Source organism: Oncorhynchus kisutch, linkage group LG13 (genome assembly GCF_002021735.2).
Source record: "Oncorhynchus kisutch isolate 150728-3 linkage group LG13, Okis_V2, whole genome shotgun sequence".
In the NCBI taxonomy this organism is placed as follows: domain Eukaryota; kingdom Metazoa; phylum Chordata; class Actinopteri; order Salmoniformes; family Salmonidae; genus Oncorhynchus; species Oncorhynchus kisutch.
This window is the reverse complement of record NC_034186.2, coordinates 23715331-23736297: the sequence shown is the minus strand read 5'-3', so window position 1 is coordinate 23736297 and position 20967 is coordinate 23715331. Positions and strand designations below refer to the sequence as shown.

The window sequence follows — 20967 nt, the reverse complement described above, 5'->3', positions numbered from 1 at the left end:
TTAAATATATTATTTTGTTGTCGGGCAATGTTGCCTTGTCGAAGTCCTTTACACAGATAAATTGCAAAGGTTCATTCAAGTCAACATTTCTCTCAAATTACAGGATAAGAAATCCTCTCAAAACACCGAAGGACTGAATGGAACATCTCATATTCTGTGGTTTGCATGAAGCATTTCCTTTTCAGAGAAGAGATTGATTTTGAAATATAATCTTAACTGACAAAGATATGCATCAGATATGATATAATCTAGATTATTTAAAAAGATCAAATATAAATATGAAATTGATTCATCATACATAGATTATCTCTGATAAAAATATCCACTAGATAAAACATCTAAACTATTTACAGATGGCACATAAAAATTACTTTTATTTAGTGAATTAGCAAATTCAGAATGTTTTCATACATCATATAGACATTGTTTCATAACTGTTCACAAATGACTGCATTATAAAAAATAAAAGTAACATAAACATACTAGCCATTGCGTGTATGGTGTTTTATTTCTGCATGTCTGAAGTATTGTATAACTCTAATTTTACAAATATGTGAAATAGAAAAGCCTATGTGGGAATTTAAACTTATGACAAACAAGGAATATTTGATTTCCTTAGCATCTCATTTAGCTCTGGACACATGGGGTGTAGTGGGATTAAACAGACGAGTATGATAATAAAAAATGGTGTGTTCAATAACAAAGTGAAAGTCCTAAGTAAAGCCATGCTGGTGTCAAACCAAACACACTGTTGAGATAACACTTAATTATCAGCAAAAGCTTCACATTTTAACAGATTATTGAGATATGTGCAATTTATGGGAAACATATCAGTAATGATACATCTTTTATATCCATCACGGTCAGAAATCAACTCTGTTTCTAATTTCTTATCATTTAAAAAGGCAAAGTGGGCATGGTGAAGCCCCCTTGTGTTTGTATGACACACACTTTCCAGAAATATATAATTTTACACGAATCCCAATAAACAGCGCTCAACATCATAAAAACAAAGAAATGCCCCTTGGTGCCTTACAAAATTGCTCTTAAGTGTAATCAAGTCAGTGTAATAGCAGCACAAGCATCTGTGTAGTTGGACTCCGGCCCCTTATTAGCTACATAATTTGGTTGTTTCGTATTCCATGGAGTTCGGCTGTTTGGCAGAAAAAATCTGCAACGCTGCCTGTATTCGGACAACATCTGTGGTGGATAATTTCAGGCGGTGGCGCAGCAGGCAGGAAAAGAGGTCCAGGAGCTGAGGTCCAGGAGGGGACAGTCTGTTGACCCGGTCCCTGATCTCTAGCAACTGCAGCAGGGCTGAGTCCTGCGATCCCTGAGTGTACGGGTAGTCCAGCTGCAGAATCAGGTCCTGGATCGCTTCCGGGTCAAAGTGCATACTGTAGCCAAACACCTGGATGCTGTTTATTTTCATGTAGCCCAGGTTCTTACCAGGCTCCAGGAACTCTAAAGGTTCATAGTAGACTGAGCCGTTCCCTTGGGGCAACGGAGCACTGATCCGGCTCCGCAAGTAGAAGTGGACAGTTTCAAAAAATGTTTTCCACTTGTTGCCCAAAGTCAACGTCCAGTTGTAACAGTCCAGGGGAATGTCTAGTTTAGTCCTTTCCCAGTCGGGGTAGCTGTTCTGGTGTATAGGCATGATCCAGCTCTCAGAGTGACTGCCCCCGAAGGGGTTGATGTAGACAGACAGCACTGGCTCCAGGGTGCTGTTCTTAGTAAGGCAGATCTGCAGGGTCATCCCGAGGAGCATGTGGACGTGGTTGGACTTGTACTTGTTGCTCTTCAGTGTCAGCAGCATCCTCTTTCTCCACGACGGGTCAAACCAGTTGTTGAGCCGGACATCGTTGCTGACGAAGAGCCCATGGATGCCAATACGGCTGTCTTTCTTCTGTAGCAGGTATCTCAGCTCCAGATCCTGCAGGTCCATCTCAAAGCCGATGTAGTGGTCTGTGGAGTCCGGCACCTCATTGCGGCAGACCCCCTGGCTGAGCATGTACCCAGGATTGCATGTGGCACAGCGGGAGCGGTTGTCGTAGGAGCAGGAGGCGCAGAAGGAGCCCTCGCCCATGGTGCAGGGTATGACACCCTGGCAGGACGGGTGTTCATAGGGGCAAGAGCAGCTCCTTGTCTCCTCCAAGTATGAACCTATGTGGTTGTTCTCACTGCAGTACATGATGGACAAGATAAAGTTCAGCCAGTAGGTGAAGGACCTGCAAAACACAGATAAACACAATGAAGATAAACTTCCAGACTGTTTTCTACAGGAAATGCACTTTGTGTGGCCAAACACTTTGCAGTTCTGGGAAAAGAGAAAGAGGGATACCTAGTCAGTTGTACAACTGAATGCATTCAACTGAAATGTGTCTTCCGCATTTAACACAACCCATTTTGAACACTATCTGCACAAGGATCAAATCAAATTCAATTTATCACATGCTTTGTAAATAACAGGTGTAGACTAACAGTGAAATGCTTGCTTTGTCCTTTTTAAATGTGTGTGTGTGTGAGTGTGGCGTCAATATGCATGTGTGCTCATGCGATGTGTGGGCGTATGTAGTATATCTGTGTTTGGTGTGTGAGTGTTAGGGTGAAGTCGGACATTTACATACACCTTAGCCAAACACATTTAAACTCCGTTTTTCACAATTCCTAACATTTAATCCTAGTAAAATTCTTAGGTCAGTTAGGATCTCCACTTTATTTTAAGAATGTGAAATGTCAGAATAATAGTAGAGAGAATGATTGAATTCAGCTTTTATTTCTTTCATCACAATCCCTGTGGGTCAGAAGTTTACATGCTACCAAATACTAATTGAGTGTATTGCCTTTAAACTGTTTGACTTGGGTCAAACGTTTCGGATAATATATCCACATCATTTTCTATACTCATGATGCCATCTATTTTGTGAAGTGCACCAGTCCCTCCTGCAGCAAAGCACCCTCAAAACATGACGCTGCCAACCCGTTCTTCATAGTTGGGATGGTGTTCTTCTTTCATCAGACCACAGGACATATCTCCAAGAAATACGATCTCTGTCCCCATGGGCAATTGCAAACCATAGTGGCGTCTTCCTTGCTGAGCACCCTTTCAGGTTATGTTGATATAGGACTCGTTTTACTGTGGATATAGATACTTTTGTACCTGTTTCGTCCAGCATCTTCACATGGTCCTTTGATGCTGTTCTGGGATTGATTTACACTTTTTGCACCAAGTTACATTCATCTCGGCCTCCCGGGTGGCGCAGTGGTCTAGGGCACCAGAGACTCTGGGTTCGAGCCCAGGCTCTGTCGCAGCCGGCCGCAACCGGGAGGTCCATGGGGCGATGCACAATTGGCCTAGCTTCATCCGGATTAGGGAGGGTTTAGCCGGTAGGGATATCCTTGCCTCATCGCACACTAGCGACTCCTGTGGCGGGCCGGAGGCAGTGCACGCTAACCAGGTCGCCAGGTACACAGTGTTTTCTCCGACACATTGGTGTGGCTGGCTTCCCGGGTTGGATGCTCGCTGTGTTAAGAAGCAGCGCGGCTTGGTTGGGTTGTGTTGCAGATGACACATGGCTTTCGACCTTCGTCTCTCCTGAGCCCGTACGGGAGTTGTAGCACTGAGACAAGATAGTAGTTACTAACAATTAGATACCACGAAGATTGGGGAGAAAAGGGGAAAAAAAAAAATTAGGAGACAGAACGCGTCTCCTTCCTTATTGTTTATACAGATTAACGTGGTACCTTCAGGCGTTTGGAAATTGCTCTCAAGGATGAACCAGACTTGTGGAGGTCCACAATTTTTTTCTGAGGTCTTGGCTGATTTCTTTTGATTTTCCCATGATGTCAAGCAAAGAGGCACTGAGTTTGAAGGTAGGCCTTGAAATACATCCACAGGTACACCTCCAATTTACTCAATTGATGTCAATTAGCCTATCAGAAAGCCATGACATAATTTTCTGGAATTTTCCAAGCTGTTAAAAGGCACAGTCAACTTAGTGTATGACCCACTGGAATTGTGATACAGTGTATTATAAGTAAAATAATCTGTATGTAAACAATTGTTGGAAAAATTACTTGTGTCATGCACAAAGCTGGAGTCCTAACCGACTTGCCAAAACTATAGTTTGTTAAAAAGGAATTAGTGGAGTGGTTGAAAAATGAGTTTTAATGGCTCCAACCTAAGTGTATGTAAACTTACGACTTCAACTGTATGTGTGAGTGTGTGGGTAGAGTCCAGTGTGTATGCAGAGTTAGCGCAAGAGAGTTAGTGCAAAAAAGGGTCAATGCAGTTAGTCCTGGTAGCCATTTGATTGTCTATTTAGCAGTCTTGTTAAGCAGTTTCATGGCTTGTTAGTAGAAGCTGTTCAGGGTCCTGTAGGTTCCAGACTTGTGCATTGGTACCGCTTGCCGTGCAGTAGCAGAGAGAACAGTCTATGGCTTGGGTGGCTGGAGTCTGATCATTTTTTTGGGCCTTCCTCTGACACCGCCTGGTGTAGAGGTACTGGATAGCAGGTAGCTTGGTCCCATTGATGCACTGGGCCATACTCACAAACCTCTGTAGCGCCTTGCGGTCGTTGTAGCGCCTTGCGGTTGGATGCCTTGCAGTTGCCGTACCAAGCAATGATGAAGCCAGTTAAGATGCTCTCAATGGTGCAGCTGTAGAACCTCTAAGATATAGGGGCCCATGGCACATCTTTTCAGCCCCTTGAGGGGAACAGCCACTGATGTACCCGCTTCACAAAGTGTGGGTGTGGGGACCATATTAATTCCTTAGTGATGTGGACACAGAGGAACTTGAAGCTCCTGACCTGCTCCACTACAGCCCCAACAATGTACCAATGTGGATGGGGGTGTGCTTGCCCCTGCATTTCCTATAGTCCACGATCAGCTCATTTGTCTTGCTGACATTGAGGGAGAGGTTGTTGTCCTGGCACCACACCGCCAGGTCTCCGACCTCTTTCCTATAGGCTGCCTTATCGTCATTGGTCATAAGTCCTACCACCGTTGTGCTATTACCAAACTTGATGATGGTGTTGGAGTAGTGTGCAGCCACACATTCATGGGTGAATAGGGAGTACAGGAGGGGACTAAGCACACACTCCTGAGGGGCCCCCTTGTTGATGGTCCACGTGGCAGATGTGTTGTTGCCTACCCTCACTGCCAGGGGAAGTCAGGATCCAGTTACATAGGGAGGTATTCAGGACTTGAGTCTGGAAATGAGCTTGGGGGGGGGGGGGGGGGGTGGTATTGGTATTAAAGACCAGGTCAAAGATAGGTTGAAAATGTCAGTGAATACACTTGTCAGCTGGTCAGTGCATGCTCTGAGTACACATCCTGATATTCCGTCTGGCCCTGCGGCCTTGTGAATGTTAACCTGTTTAAAGGTCTTACTGATATCGGCTATGGAGAGCGAGATCACACAGTTGTCTGGAACAGCTGGTGCTTTCATGCATGGTTCAGTGTTGCTTACCTCAAAAACGAGCATAGAAGGTATTTAGCTCATCTAGTATGCTCACGACACTGGCCAGCTCGTTGCTGGGTTTCCCTTTGCAATCCATAAAAGTTTTCAAGCCCTGCCACATCCGTCGAGCAGAGCCGACGTAGTAGGATTTGATCTTAGTCCTGTATTGACACTTTGCCTGTTTGATGGCTCGTTGGAGGTCGAAGCGGGATTTCTTATAAGCTTCCATGGCTGTACGTACACTACTGTTAAAAAATGTAGGTTCACTTAGAAATGTCCTTGTTTTTGAAAGAAAAGCTACTTTTTTGTCCATTAAAATAACATCAAATTGATCAGAAATACAGTGCAGACATTGTTAAATGTTGTAAATGACTTATGTAGCTTCATTAAATTGTAACCGCAAAACACCAGTCTCAACGTCAACAGTGAAGAGGCGACTCTTCACTGTTCCTCTGTCCAATGTCTGTGTTCTTTTGCCCATCTTAATTTTTTTTATTGCCAGTCTGAGATATGGCTTTTTCTTTGCAACTCTGCCTAGAAGGCCAGCATTCCGGAGTCGCCTCTTCACTGTTGATGTTGAGACTGGTGTTTTGCGGGTACTATTTAATGAAGCTGCCAGTTGAGGACTTGTGAGGCGTTGGTTTCTCAAACTAGACACTCTAATATACTTGTCCTCTTGCTCAGTTGTGCACCAGGGCCTCCCACTCCTCGTTCTATTCTGGTTAGAGCAATTTTGCTCTGTTCTGTGAAGGGAGTAGTACACAGCGTTGCATGATATCCTCAGTTTATTGGCAATTTCTCGCATGGAATAGCCTTCATTTCTCAGAACAATAATAGACTGATGAGTTTCAGAAGAAAGTCCTTTGTTTCTGGCCATTTTGAGCCTGTAATCGAACCCGCAAATGCTGATGCTCCAAATACTCAAGTAGTCTAAAGTTTTATTGCTTCTTTAATCAGAACAACAGGTTTCAGCCGTGCTAACAACTGCAAAAGGGTTTTCTAATGCTCAATTAGCCTTTTAAAATTATAAACTTGGATTAGCTAACACAACATGCCATTGGAACACAGGAGTGATGGTTGCTGATAATGGGCCTCTATACGCCTACGTAGATATTCAATAAAAAATCAGCTGTTTCCAGATACAATAGTCATTTACAACATTAACAATGTCTACACTGTATTTCTGATCAATTTGATCTTATTTTAAATGGACAAAAAAAATGAGGTTTTCTTTCAAAATCAAGGACATTTCTAAGTAACCCCAAACCTTTAAACGGTAGTGTACGTACAGTCATTTTGGGGATATCAAGTTCACTAGAATAACTAGATAGTCACATTCCCCAATACAAAATTCCATCTTCCTTGGGTTCATGTCATGATACAGCTGTATTTCCCTAACAAAATAACAATATATTAGGTATTACCCTGTAGTATTTTATGTCTGGTCATATCAGTAGGTTGTCGCAGTGTTTAATTCTTAAATATATGCAGGCAGGGTGTCATGGTATTTTCAGTACCCCAGATGAGACATACTGTAAACAATGATAGATACTGAATGTATGTGGGTATATGTGCACACAGCAACAGTTTATGAAGAATTGACGACAGTTTATGAAAATATATGAAAGTGGAAAAACTGAAAATAAAATGCTCTCCCTTAAAAGCCAGCCTCAAGGTATATATAATGGGTTATTTATCTATAAGACATTTTATCCATGTTTGTTAATCAAATCTCTTTGTAGCTGCAGAAACATTTATATCTACTGGGACTGGTTTTATCGCCCACATGGGTATTGTGCATATCTCTCCTCACTGGAACTTCTGCTCAGCCAGGAATGTTTTTCTCCCACCACGCTGACCCAGAATACTTCATGGCGGGGGATATGTAAATACTACCGGAGTCCTGTTGACATGAGAGGTGAGCGAGAAGGTGGGTGGTAAACTTAAGAGGTGTTACATGTAGCAATGCTCCCTCTCATTGAAGCCACGGAAGTTGAAGGCCGACTATAGTACTGCAGGCATTGTTAGCAGAAAACAGGACCCCAATATAGTGAATGGAAAATACATTTTAAAAAATGTAATAGTACAAATAATTGCTTCTAATACACCAGAAAGTATTCACACCCCTTGACCCGTTGCACATTTTGTTGTGTTACAGCCTGAATATGAAATGGATTCAACTGAAAATATTTTGTTACTGACCTACACACAGTAGCCCACAATGTCGAAGTGGAATTATTTTTTTCTAAATGTTTACAAATTAATAAGAAATCAAAAGCTGAAATATCTTGGATCAATAAGTATTCAACCCCTTTGTTATGGCAAACCTTAAATATATTCAGGAGTACAAATGTACTTAACAAGTCACATAATAAGTTGCTTGTCCAATAATAGTTCATCTTTTTGGGTGCTTTTTACCCATTTTTTTTTTCATGATATCCAAGTGGTAGTTACAGTCTTGTCCCATCGCTGTAACTCCACTACGGACTCGGGAGAGGCGAAGGTTGAGAGGCATGCGTCCTACGAAACAACCCTGCCAAGCCGCACTGGGTCTCCCAATCACAGCCAGCTGTGACACAGCCTGGGATCGAACCCGGGAATGTAGTGATGCCTCAAGCACTGCGATGCAGGGCCTTAGGCCGCTGCAACACTCGGGAGGCCTTTAACATGATTTTTGAATGACTACCTCCTCTCTGTATCCTGTAGTCGAGCAGTGAATTTCAAACACAGATTCAATCACAAAGACCAGGAAGGTTTTCCAATGCCTCGCTAAGAAAGGCACCTATTGGTAGGATGGTAAAAAAACAGACATTAAATACCCATTTGAGCATGATATTTATTAGTTAGTAATTACACTTGGGATCTTGTATCAATACTCCCAATCACTACAAACATATAGGCGTCTTTCCTAACTGTTGCCGGAGAGGAAGGAAACCACTCAGGGATTTCACCATGAGGCCAATGGTGACTTTAAATCAGTTACAGAGTTTAATGACTGTGATAGGATGGATCAACAACATTGTAGTTACTCTACAATACTAACTTAATTGACAGAGTGAAAAGGATGCCTGTACAGACTCAAATATTCATAAACATGCATCCTGTTTGCAACAAGGAACAAATGTAATACTGAAAAAAAATGTGGCAAAGCAATGAACTTTTTGTCCTAAAAACAAAATGTTGTGTTGTGTTTGGGGCAAATCCATAACACATTACTGAGTACCACTCTCCATATTTTCAAGAATAGTGGTAGCTGAATCATGTTATGGGTATGCTTGTAATCGTTCATGACTGGGGAGTTTTTCATGATAAAATGAAACAGAATGGAGCCAAGCACAGGCAATATCCTAGAGGAAAGACTGCACCAGGTTACTTTCCACCAGACACTGGGAGATGAATTCACATTCCAGCAGGTCAGTAACCTAAAACACAAGGCCAAAACTACACTGGAGTTGCTTAACATGAAGACAGTGAATGTTCCCGAGTGGCCGAGTTACAATTTCAACTTAAATCTGCTTGAAAATCTATGGCAAGACCAGCAAATGGTTGTTTAGCAATTAACAACCAATTTTATAAAGGCTTGAAGAATTTTGCACAATCCAGGTTTAGAAAGCACTTTGAGATTTACCCAGAAATAATAGCAACTGTAATCACTGCCAAAGGTGATTCTAACATGTATTGACTTAACTAATGAAGATACATTTATTAATGTTTTATTTTTCAAATGTTGGAAGTGTTCTTCCACTGGCAGAGTATTTTGTGTAGATTAAAATGGATTTTGTATTTTTTTTATCCCACTTCAAATCAAATGTTTAAATCACATTTTATTTGTCACATGCACCGAATACAACAGGTGTAGACCTTACAGTGAAATGCTTACATACAAGCCCTTAACCAACAATGCATTTAAGAAAAATATGTGTTTAGTAAAAAATAGATATGGAAAAAATTTAAATAAATAATCAGAGCAGCAGTAAAAAGAGCAGCAGTAAAATAACAGTAGCAAAGCTATATACAGGGGGTACCGGTACAGAGTCAATGTGCGGGGTCACAGGTTAGTCGAGGTCATTGAGGTAAAATGTACATGTGTGTAGAGTTAAAGTGACTATGCATAGATTTAAAACAGAGAGTAGCAGCAGCATAAAAGAGGGGTCTGGGTAGCCCTTTGGTTAGATGTTCAGGAGTCGTATGGCTTGGGGGTAGAAGCTGTTAAGCCTGTTGGACCAAGACTTGGGGCTCTGGTACCGCTTGCCATGCAGTACCAGAGAGAACAGTCTATGACTAGGGTGGCTGGAGTCTGACAATTTCTAGGGCCTTCCTCCGACACCGCCTGGCATAGAGGTCCTGGATGGCAGGAAGTTGGCCACAGTGATGTACTGGGCCATACGCATTACCCTCTGTTGTGCCTTGGTGTCGGATCCTGAGCAGTTGCTATACCAGACAGAGATGCAACCAGTGCTCTCGATGCTCTCGATGGTGCAGCTGTAGAACCTTTTGAGAATCTGAGGACCCATGGCAAATCTTTTCAGTCTCCTGAGGGGAAAACGGTTTGGTCTTGCCCTCTTCTCGACTGTCTTGGTGTGTTTGGACCATGAAAGTCTGTTGGGGATGTAGACACCAAGGAACTTGAAGCTCTCAACCTGCTCCACTACAGCCCCGTCGATGAGAATGGGGGTGTGCTCGGTCCTCCTCCTGTATTCCACAATCATCTCCTTTGTCTTGATCACATTGAGGGAGAGGTTGTGATCCTGGCACCACATGGCCAATGTCTCTGAGCTTTGTACACGTGTCTCTGTGTGTGGAGTTGGTCCAGAGTTTATTTTTCCCCTCTGGTTGCACATTTAACATGCTAGTAGAAATTAGGTAGAACAGATTTAAGTTTCCCTGCATTAAAATCCCTGGCCACTATGAGCTTAGCCAGTGGATGAGCGTTTTCCTATGGCTGTATTCAGCTCATTGAGTGAAGTCTTAGTCCCAGCATCGGTTTGTGGTCGTAAATAGACAGCTACAAAGAATATAGATAAAAACTCTTAGTAAACCTCTACCTCAGGCAAGCAAAACCTAGAGAATTCCTTACCATTAGATTCCGTACATCAGCTGCTGTTAAAAATGTCCTTGAATAGATTTATTTTTTATTCCACACAAGAAGTTATAAGGACAATTTAGTTGCTAATGGCAGCCTTGCAGTATCCGGGTGGCCTTCAACTTGAGTTACTCAATGAGAGGGGGCAGCACTGAGCTAGCTTGCAACATCACTTCCTGGAGTAGTTCAAATTGCACGTGTTATGTCTTCATGAGATACCATCTTAATTTGGCTTCAATACGCCATTGAGTCTTCACATAGGAATGAATGGTGTCATGTGATCTATGGCTTTGTCCCTTCATATATACAGTAATTTGTCAGAGCTTTTCACAGACACCCAACATCAGAGACAGTGGATACCTCTGTGTGCTCTATTTTAACAAACCTAATGAAATGGTAAATCTTAGCGCTGGCGGTAGCATTGTAGATTCGGGGGTGTGTCAGAAATATGAATGAATGAATGAATGAATGATGGGCGCAGTAGCTGGCGGTAGTGTGAAAAGGCTGGGTTTTGATTAATAAAGTTGCGGGATTGTCGAGGCTTGGCCCCTCACCATGGCTAAATTTGTGGTTGCTTCAAGTTGTGTATTTATGGTGTTATCTATTGCATTGTCCTCAACCCCAATTTGAATATTAGTTCGTTACAGACTAGTTTGTTAAATAGCCTGCTAAATATGTTGTAATTGCATCAATATGGAAATACATTGTTAAACATAGGCTATAGCATTCACAATGATAGGGGCTAGGCCTACTGTACATTTGAATTAATTTAATTTAACCCTTTTTTTACCAGGTAAGTTGACAGAGAGCAAATTCTCATTTACAGCAAAAACCTGGGGAACAGTTACAGGGGAGAGGAATGAGTCAATTGGAAGCTTGGGAATGATTAGGTGGCCCGATTGGGAATTTAGCCAGGACACCAGGGTTAAAATGATAAGTGCCGTGTGCTCTTTAGTGGCCACAGAGAGTCAGGGCACCCATATAACGTCCCATCAGAAAGATGGTACACTACACAGGGCAATGTCCCCAATCACTGCCCTGGGCGATTGTGACATTTCTTTTGACAATATGAAAGAGTCTCCCATCCAGGGACCGACCAGGACCAACCCTGCTTAGCTTCAGTGGCAAGCTAGCAGTGGAACGCAGGGTGGTATGCTGCTGGCTAAAATTGCAGTCTGGACATGCCAAATGTAGTCAATAAGCAATATTAAATTCACTAGGCTATTGATAATACCTAAAATAAAACTGCATAATTGTTAGCCTATTTAAAACAAGTTGTAAAATTGGATATGTCTAAATACAGTTACAGGCACCATAATTGCTCCTTGTGGGCGTATAATACAGACAACTTAAAACTATGGAGGGTTTTATGCACATCCAAACTTTTCACAGGAGCTGGATAAAGATCCAATATAAAGAGAATGAGGAAATGTCCACTCGCTGTGATACTGCTCGCAAATGTAATGTTTTATAAACATCATGGAACCATTTTACAGATCATATTAGCGCTTATCCAGAATTAGCAGCTGAAATTATATTGCTTTCGAGCCATGCATGTTCTCACCATAAACCAATTAACGATAAATCTTTCTAATAAGTTTGGTTTTTAATCAAATTAAACAAAAAACAATGTTTTTTAAACCAACAACAATGTCTAAATAGGATCGAGTCAGAAATATACCATAAATCACTTCTCTCATTTCATGGAACTGTGTGCACATGTAGGCCTAAATGTCTTTAGGCATAATATTCATACTTCTATACAAAATACAAGGCTCCTCTCAATTCTATCGTTACCTACAGTATGTGCAAGGCAAATATATATTTTTTTACCTGGTTGATATGGCATTATAGGAAGACTGAATAGTTTGGAGGAGTGTTTCTGGTAATTGGACGAGGGGATGGATACTCTACCATTGATCAACATCAATGGGACTGCAGTAGTAGAGAGAGTCACGAGTTTGAAGTTCCTTGGAGTCCACATCACCGAGGACTTGTCATGGACCAATAAAACCACCACTCATGTCAAGAGTGCACAACAGCGTCTCCATTTCCTAAGGCGGCTGAAGAACTTTAGCATGCTGCCCTGGGTCCTACCGCTGCACCATCGAGAACATCCTGACCAGTTGCATCAAAAACAATTCCAATCACTCTGTAGACAATTTAAAACCTCCTTATTCATAGTCTACTTGGCTAATGGCCATGATAAAAAAACGCACTATGTGATGCTGCTAAATCAGCCTATATTAAGGGGAGGGCAGGCTATGCTTGTTATTTTTTTTATATCAAATTAAAATGGGGGTGGTAAAAATAAATTGTTTCTAAATAAGAGATTCACCTGCACAAAAGGCACATCTCTCCTTCCATGGGCACTGTGCATCATGGCTGGATAGGGTGCGCTTTCACTCTCAAAATCCATGCCATTATCTACTGCATTACAGTTAAGACCTGCTTTTTGTGAGTCTTAAAACTTCCCATTAGCACTGCATGAAATTGTGACTTTTGCACTTGTTAAGAACACACCTCAAATATTGCCACCCTTTCAATCTCAGCGTAAGCAAGCTGATGTTAAACAGGTAAATAGCCGAACCTGGCGTTAGGTTTGGAAAATGCCAGTGCACCAGTTTTTACATGACGAAATTGCAAACGAATGTGCACCTTGGCACCAGCCGAAAATACAGCCCCGTGTATCTGCATCTCTGTGCTGGCACCCAATTCTCTGTGAATAACTGGATTTACTTTTTGAATTACATCCATGAAACGATTTGTCGAAACACCATAAGGTTGAGAAACAGAAGGGGCAAAGAAACCTATACTGGACATTGGAGGGGCAGAGAGTAGCTTGTATTGCTTTACTAAAACCCATTAAGAGAAATATGTCACAGAGTCAGACTCTTCATGTACACGATCACTTCTGTGTTAGAGCCACAATAGCAGTAGTACTAGGAGACTAGTACAAATTAACATAGTTTGAGAATCTCATGGCCACAGATCTTTTATTTGTATCCATTATAGGTAGTTTCATCAAAAAAGAGGGAAAGTCATACAAAAAGACACTCAACACCACAGAATACAGTCATTCACTGAGCAAAATATAGTCCTTGACGGTGAAAAATAACAGTAAAAGGAAAGACTACTGAAATGGATGTTCTCTCAATGGGATTTTCTATCTAAATAATAAACATGAATGAATTAAATAAATTATGGCTGACGGTATTAGTCAGATCTAGGTAACTACTGTATTCTCTGTATGTAGTCTATTAAAATCAAAGCTCTCAGTATATCTAATGTATGAAATAGAGTTCCAGTTTTATTAATCAGTCCTCTATGCTTGTTAAAGTCAATTTTCCCCTGACGAAGAAATATGGGCTGGTTTTGCCAAGTGAAACCTTCTTTAAAACACATTTAGAAGAAAATGAAGAAAAAACACAAGCACAGCAGAGTTTCACCCGACAAGAGGGTTGGTGAAATTGGAGATGCTATCTCATGTTCTGATTGATTGCCTGTGAACTCTTTTGAACATAAGAAACAAAATAAATCAGTGCAGAAATGTCAAAGCAATATGCAGAGTACAGAATTCATCTCCCTTCGCCTATCAACAATGTGTATGTCTGAACAGCGGCCATTTTTGACTGGGACATTCACAACATCTCCGAGTCTATTCAGGCACAAAAGGGATTCTCAGGCAGATTTCTTACATGGCCTGGACATTTTGAAGGGAGACTAGACCGGGACCAAGTCATCAGCATCAAAACAATTCTTTCTACAAAAACCCTTCTCAGGTCTCTGCTGAAAACAAAGTGTTGTGTTTATTGCCATGTTATAAACAACACTTTGGGGCGGCAGGCAGCCTAGTGGTTAGAGCGTTGGACTAGTAACCGAAAGGTTGCAAGATCGAATCCCCAAGCTGACAAGGTAAAAATCTGTCGTTCTGCCCCTGAACAAGGCACTTAACCCACTGTTCCTAGGCCATCATTGAAAATAAGAATGTGTTCTTAACGGACTTGCCTAGTTAAATAAAGATAAATCCTGTTTGGGATAGGGGGCAGCATTTTCACGTTTGGATGAAAAGTGTGCCCAGAGTAAACTAGCTGCTACTCAGGCCCAGTTGCTAATATATGCATATTATTAGTATATTTGGATAGAAAACACTGAAGTTTCTAAAAAACTGTTTGAATGATGTCTGTGTATAACAGAACTCATATGGCAGGCGAAAACCTGAGAACAATCCAACCAGGAAGTGGGAAATCTGAGGTTTGTAGTTTTTCAACTCATTGCCTATCGCATATACAGTGTCTATGGGGTCATATTGCACTTCTTAAGGCTTCCACTAGATGTCAACAGTCTTTAGAACCTTGTTTGATGCTTCCACTGTGAAGGAGGGGGGAATGGGACCTGAATGAGTCAGAGGTCTGCCAGAGTGGCATGAGCTGGTCACGCACTCATGCTTGCGTTCCATTGCATTTCTGAAGACAAAGGAATTCTCCGGTTGGAACATTATTGAAAATTTATGATAAAAACATCCTAAAGATTGATGCTATACATCGTTTGACATGTTTCTACGAACTGTAATATGACTTTTCTTCTTAACTTTAGCCTGGACCTGCCATCGCGTCGTGAGTTTGGATTTGTGAACTGAACGCACTAACAAAGGAGGTATTTGGACATAAATTATGGACTTTATCGAACAAATCAAACATTTATTGTGGAACTGGCATTCCTGGGAGTGGATTCTGATGATGATCAAAGGTAAGTGAATATTTATAACGCTATTTCTGACTTCTGTTGACTCCAACATGGCGGATATCTGTATGGCTTGATTTGTTGTCTGAGCGCCATACTCAGATTATTGCATGGTTTGCTTTTTTCCGTAAAGTTTTGAAATCTGACAGAGGTTGCATTAAGGAGAAGTACATCTCTAATTCTGTGCATAACACTTGTATCTTATATTAAAGTTTGATGACTATTTCTGTAAATTGATGTGGCAAAATCACTGGATGTTTTGGAAGCAAAACATTACTGAACGTAATGCGCCAATGTAAACTGAGATTATTGGATATAAATATGCACTTTATTGAACAAAACATACATGTATTGTGTAACATGAAGTCTTACGAGTGTCATCTGATGAAGATCGTCAAAGGTTAGTGATTATTTGTATCTCTTTCTGCTTTGTGACTCCTCTCTTTGGCTGTGACTAGGCTCTGACCTAACATATGTTGTGGTTTCGCTATAAAGCCTTTTTGAAATCAGACACGATGGGTAGATTAACAAGAGGTTTATCTTTAATTTGGTGTATTGCACATGTGAATGTATGAAAGTTACATATTTGCCATTTCAGCGGAATGTGGTCGAGGGTTCTGCTAGCCATAAGAAGATACAACATTTTGGGGGGTTTGATACCTCATCCAGAGATAGCACAGAAATATAACTACCAGTTTGAGGCTTGATTTTTCTTCCATATCCATGTAATTTAAATATCACCAACAATGTTTATTATAGCATCCAGTCACGTCTCTGTCACTCCCTCCCAATATTTCCTTCTGTATCCCCCCCCCCCCCCCTCTCGCATTCTTCATGCACACACGGTACCAGTCAAAGGTTTGGACAGACACCTACTCATTCAAGGGTTTTTCTTTATTTTTAGAATAATAGTGAAGACATCACAGCTATGGAATAACACATATGGAATCATGTAGTCATTTATTACTACATTTATTATACATTTTTTATAAATGTATTATTAATCATTATTTTATATTTGAGATTCTTCAAAGTAGCCACCCTTCTTTGCCTGGATGACAGCTTTGAACACTTTTGGCATTCTTTCAACCAGCTTCAGGTGGAATGCTTTTCCACCATATGTCTAAATACAGTTACAGGCACCATAATTGCTCCTTGTGGGCGTATAATACAGACAACTTAAAACTATGGAGGGTTTTATGCACATCCAAACTTTTCACAGGAGCTGGATAAAGATCCAATATAAAGAGAATGAGGAAATGTCCACTCACTGTGATACTGCTCGCAAATGTAATGTTTTATAAACATCATGGAGCCATTTTACAGATCATATTAGCGCTTATCCAGAATTAGCAGCTGAAATTACATTGCTTTCGAGCCATGCATGTTCTCACCATAAACCAATTAACGATAAATCTTTCTAATAAGTTTGGTTTTTAATCAAATTAAACAAAAAACAATGTTTTTTAAACCAACAACAATATGTCTAAATAGGATCGAGTCAGAAATGGTGTGCTTTTCCACCAGATTTGAAGGAGTTCCCACATATGCTAAGCAGTTGTTGACTGCTTTTCCTTCACTCTGCTGTCTAACTCATCCCAAACTTTCTCAATTGGGTTGACGTCAGGTGATTGTGGAGGCCAGGTCATTGGATGCAGCACTCCATCACTCTCTTTCTTGGTCAAATAGTAATTACACAGTCTGGAGGTGTGTTGGGTCATTGTCCTTTTGAAAAACAAATGATAGTGGGACTAAGCGCAAACCAGATGGGATGGCGTATCACTGCAGAATGCTGTGGTAGCCATGCTGGTTAAGTGTGCCTTGAATTCTAAATAAATCACTGACAGTGTCACCAGCAAAGCACCCCCACACGATCACATCTCCTCCTCCATGCTTCACGGTGGAAACCACGCATGCAGAGATCATATATTCACCGCTCTGCATCTCACAAAGACAGTTGGTTGAAAATAGGACTCATCAGACCAAAGGACAGATTTCCACCGGTCTAATGACCATTGCTTTTGGCCCAAGCAAGTCTCTTCTTATTGGAGTCCTTTAGTAGTGGTTTCTTTGCAGCAATTCAACCATGAAGTTCTGATTCATGCAGTCTCCTCTGAACAGTTAATTTTGGGATGTGTGTTACTTGAACTCTGTGAAGCATTTATTTGAACTGCAATCTGAGGTGCAGTTAACTCTATTGAACTTATCTTCTGCAGCAGAGTTAACTCTGGGTCTTCCTTTCTGGCGGCCCTCATGAGAGCCAGTTTTATCATAGCGCTTGACGGTTTTTGTGACTGCACTTGAAATGTTCAAAGTTCTTGACATTTTCCAGATTGACTGACCTTCATGTCTTAACTTCTTAAGGTACAGTGGGCAGCAATTTCACTTTTGGATAAATAGCGTGCCCAATTTCAACTTCCTGCTACTCATGCCAAGAATATAAGATATGCATATTATTAGTAGATTTGGATAAAACACTCTGAAGTTTCTAAAACTGTTTGAATCATGTCTGTGAGTATAACTTATGTAGCAGGCAAAACCCCGAGGACTAACCGTTTCCGAATTTCTTTTTTTGACGTCTCTGTTCAGTGAGATCATTGGGAAACCATTATTCTTAGGCACTTCTTTTCAGTTCTTACCGCTTCCACTGGATGTCACCAGTCCTTGGAATTTGGTTGAGGTTATTCCTTTGTGAAATGAAGTACGGCCATGTTGGAAAAAGGTAACGCTGTTGAGTGCCCAAGACTTGAAAAGTAGCGTTAGTTTCCTCTCGTCCTCTATTGAAACCAAATTCAATTTGATCGATTATTAACGTTTAAAAATACCTAAAGTTGTGTTACAAAACTAGTTTGAAATGTTTTGGCAAAGTTTACAGGTAACTTTTGAGATATTTTGTAGTGACGTTGCGCAATTTGGAAGCTGTTTTTTCTGGATCAAACGCACCAAATAAAAGGACATTTTGTATATATATGGATGGAATTAATTTAACAAAATGACCAATTGTCATGTTTATGGGACATAATGGAGTGCCAACAAAAGAAGCTCGTCAAAGTTAAGGCATGTTTTATATTTTATTTCTGTGTTTTGTGTAGCGCCTGCAGGGTTGAAATATGCTACTCTTTGTTTACTGTTGTGCTATCATCAGATAATAAGTGGGACGCAAGCGTCCCCTATACCATAAGAAGTTAATGTACTGGACTATTGTTTCTCTTTGCTTATTTGAGCTGCTCTTGCCATAATAGGGACTTGGTCTTTTACCAAATAGGGCTATCTTCTGTATACCACCTCTACCTTGTCACAACACAACTGATTGGCTCAAATGCATTAAGAAGGAAAGAAATTCCACAAAGTAACTTTTAAACAAGGCACACCTGTTAATTTAAATGCATTCCAGGTTGAGCTGGTTGAGAGAATGCTAAGTGAGTGTGCAAAGCTGTAATCAAGGCAAAGGGTGGCTACGTTGAAGAAAATATAAAATATATTTTATATGATACCAGATGTATCCAAGTGCAGTCACTGGATCCTGGACTTCCTGATGAGCTTCCCCCAGGTGGTAAGGGGAGGCTACAACACGTCTGCCATGCTGATCATCAACACTGGAGCCCCTCATGGGTGTGTACTCAGTCCCCTCCTGTACTCCCTGTTCACCCACGCCCAAACAAACACGACTCCAACACCGTTATTAAGTTTGCTGACACCGACAACGATGAGACAGCCTATAGGGAGGAGGTCAGAGAACTGGCAGTGTGGTGCCAGGACAACAACCTCTCCCTCAATGTGAGCAAGACTAAGGAGCTGGTCGTGGACTACAGGAAAAGGCGGGCCGGACCAGCCCCCATTAACATCAATGGGGCTGTAGTGGAGAGGGTCGAGAGCCTCAAGTTCCTTGGTGACCACATCACCAACGAACTATCATGGTCCAAACACACCAAGACACTCATGAAGAGGGCACGACAAAACCTTTTCCCCCTCAGGAGACTGAAAAGACTTGGCATGGGTCCCCAGATCCTCAAAGTTCTAAAGATACACCATCGGTTGCATCACCGCCTGGTATGGCAGCTGCTCGGCATCTGACCATAAAGCGCTACAGAGGGTTATGCGTACGGCCCAGTACCTCACTCGGGCCAAGCTTCCTGCAATCCAGGACCTATATAATAGGCTGTGTCAGAGGAAAGCCCATAAAATTGTCAGATTCCAGTCACCCAAATCATAAACTGCAAGTGGTACCGGACCGCCAAGTCTAGGACAAAAAGGCTCCTCAACAGCTTCCACCCCCAAGCCATAAGACTGCTGAACAATTAATCAAATGACCACCAGACTATTACATTTTTAAGTTTAATTTATTTGGTAAATATTGTCTCAACTCTTTTTGAACTGCACTGTTGGTTAAGGGCTTAAAAGAAAGCATTTGACGGTAAGGTCTGCACTTGTTGTATTCTGCGCATGTGACAATTAAAGTTGATTTGATTCAATATTATTCTACAATGTAGAAAATAGTAAAAATAAAGAAAAACCCCGGAACAAGTACTGTAGGTGTCCAAACTTTTGACTGGTATTTTACATGCCAGCTAAACTTCACAGGCAACGTTTATCATAATACAGTCTCACCTCTCTCTCAGCACAATGACTTTCGGCTGTGTCCGACACCTCTTGCTGAGGGTGAAGAGTTTGTTGACGATTCGTCGGGATTTGGCAATGAGCTGTCTGCTGCTGAGCTCCAGCTGTCTGTAGCGTTGGTGGATGGCCGGCTCCATCTTCCAGAAGTACTGGATGGCAGATGTGTTGAGGGCGTAGAACATCGGGAGTCTCCGCAAAAAGTTCTGGAACTCCTCTGAAAGGCAGACAGGTGTGGAGAGGTTTAATGCCCCCTTGTCGTTCTGGTCCGCTTATTTATTTATATGATTCTGTTCATTTTGTCTGATAAAGTCAGACGGCATTAAGGGATCACTTTAGAGAGAGCACATGGGACTTGATTTGCCGGGCCGCGGTGGGGGAAAATGGAAGTGATGCATATGCTAATAGAAAGAGGCAGAAATAAATGTAGGTCTGTGTCTCTGTTTGAAACACGAAGAACCCAGCCAGCTCCTGGCAAAGCAAGCTCATGGCTCTGTGTGCAGAGGCACAACAGCCAAACAGATTGAAAAGCAGCAAAACATATTACATTGCTTCATGGTAAGTGTTAGGTTTAACGAGTCAAAGGGGGCAAAAAACGATTTTCAGAGCAATCGATATATGCTTTCATGATTGAATAGATTTTTCAGAATTCAATTCTAATTAATCTGTAATGAGAAAGTGACAGTGATATTTACAATTAACAGTGATGTTGATTATCTCTGATTACAATCGTCATTCGCTCTCAAAGTGATTAGCCATGGTGTAATATGTACTGCTGTGAAATTTTGATAAACCATCGCTATATTAGGAGAGAGATCTCAGATTGCAATTACAAGTAAACGTAGTAGTGACTTTACGGCCATTAGAATCCATGATGTGCTCGGTAAAGGATGTTTACATGTTTTAAATCAGCCTCCAGCTGCTGCATTCAAATGAATTAGTGTGCTCCATTGCACCCTGAGTAAACCTGCTTAGGCTGGCACCATTCCCGGGACACAAAAAAAAAAAGTCTGTTCATGCCAAGACTAGAGCGCTGTTTCACTGCCACGACAATGACACCTCA

General features: G+C 41.4%; 1 protein-coding gene across 1 annotated transcript in view; it reads right to left on the bottom strand.

The window, feature by feature from the left end:
• Positions 1 to 346: 346 nt before the first annotated feature.
• The window catches only part of LOC109902735 (BMP/retinoic acid-inducible neural-specific protein 3), a 65554-nt gene continuing 44933 nt past the window's right edge, over positions 347 to 20967 (bottom strand). The window contains exons 7-8 of the mRNA XM_020499342.2: positions 19899 to 20121; positions 347 to 2228 (exon numbers count right to left, since the gene is read on the bottom strand). Coding sequence (XP_020354931.1) covers positions 1112 to 2228; positions 19899 to 20121 — 1340 coding nt within the window. The 3' untranslated portion in view covers positions 347 to 1111. The remainder of the gene's footprint in view (positions 2229 to 19898; positions 20122 to 20967) is intronic.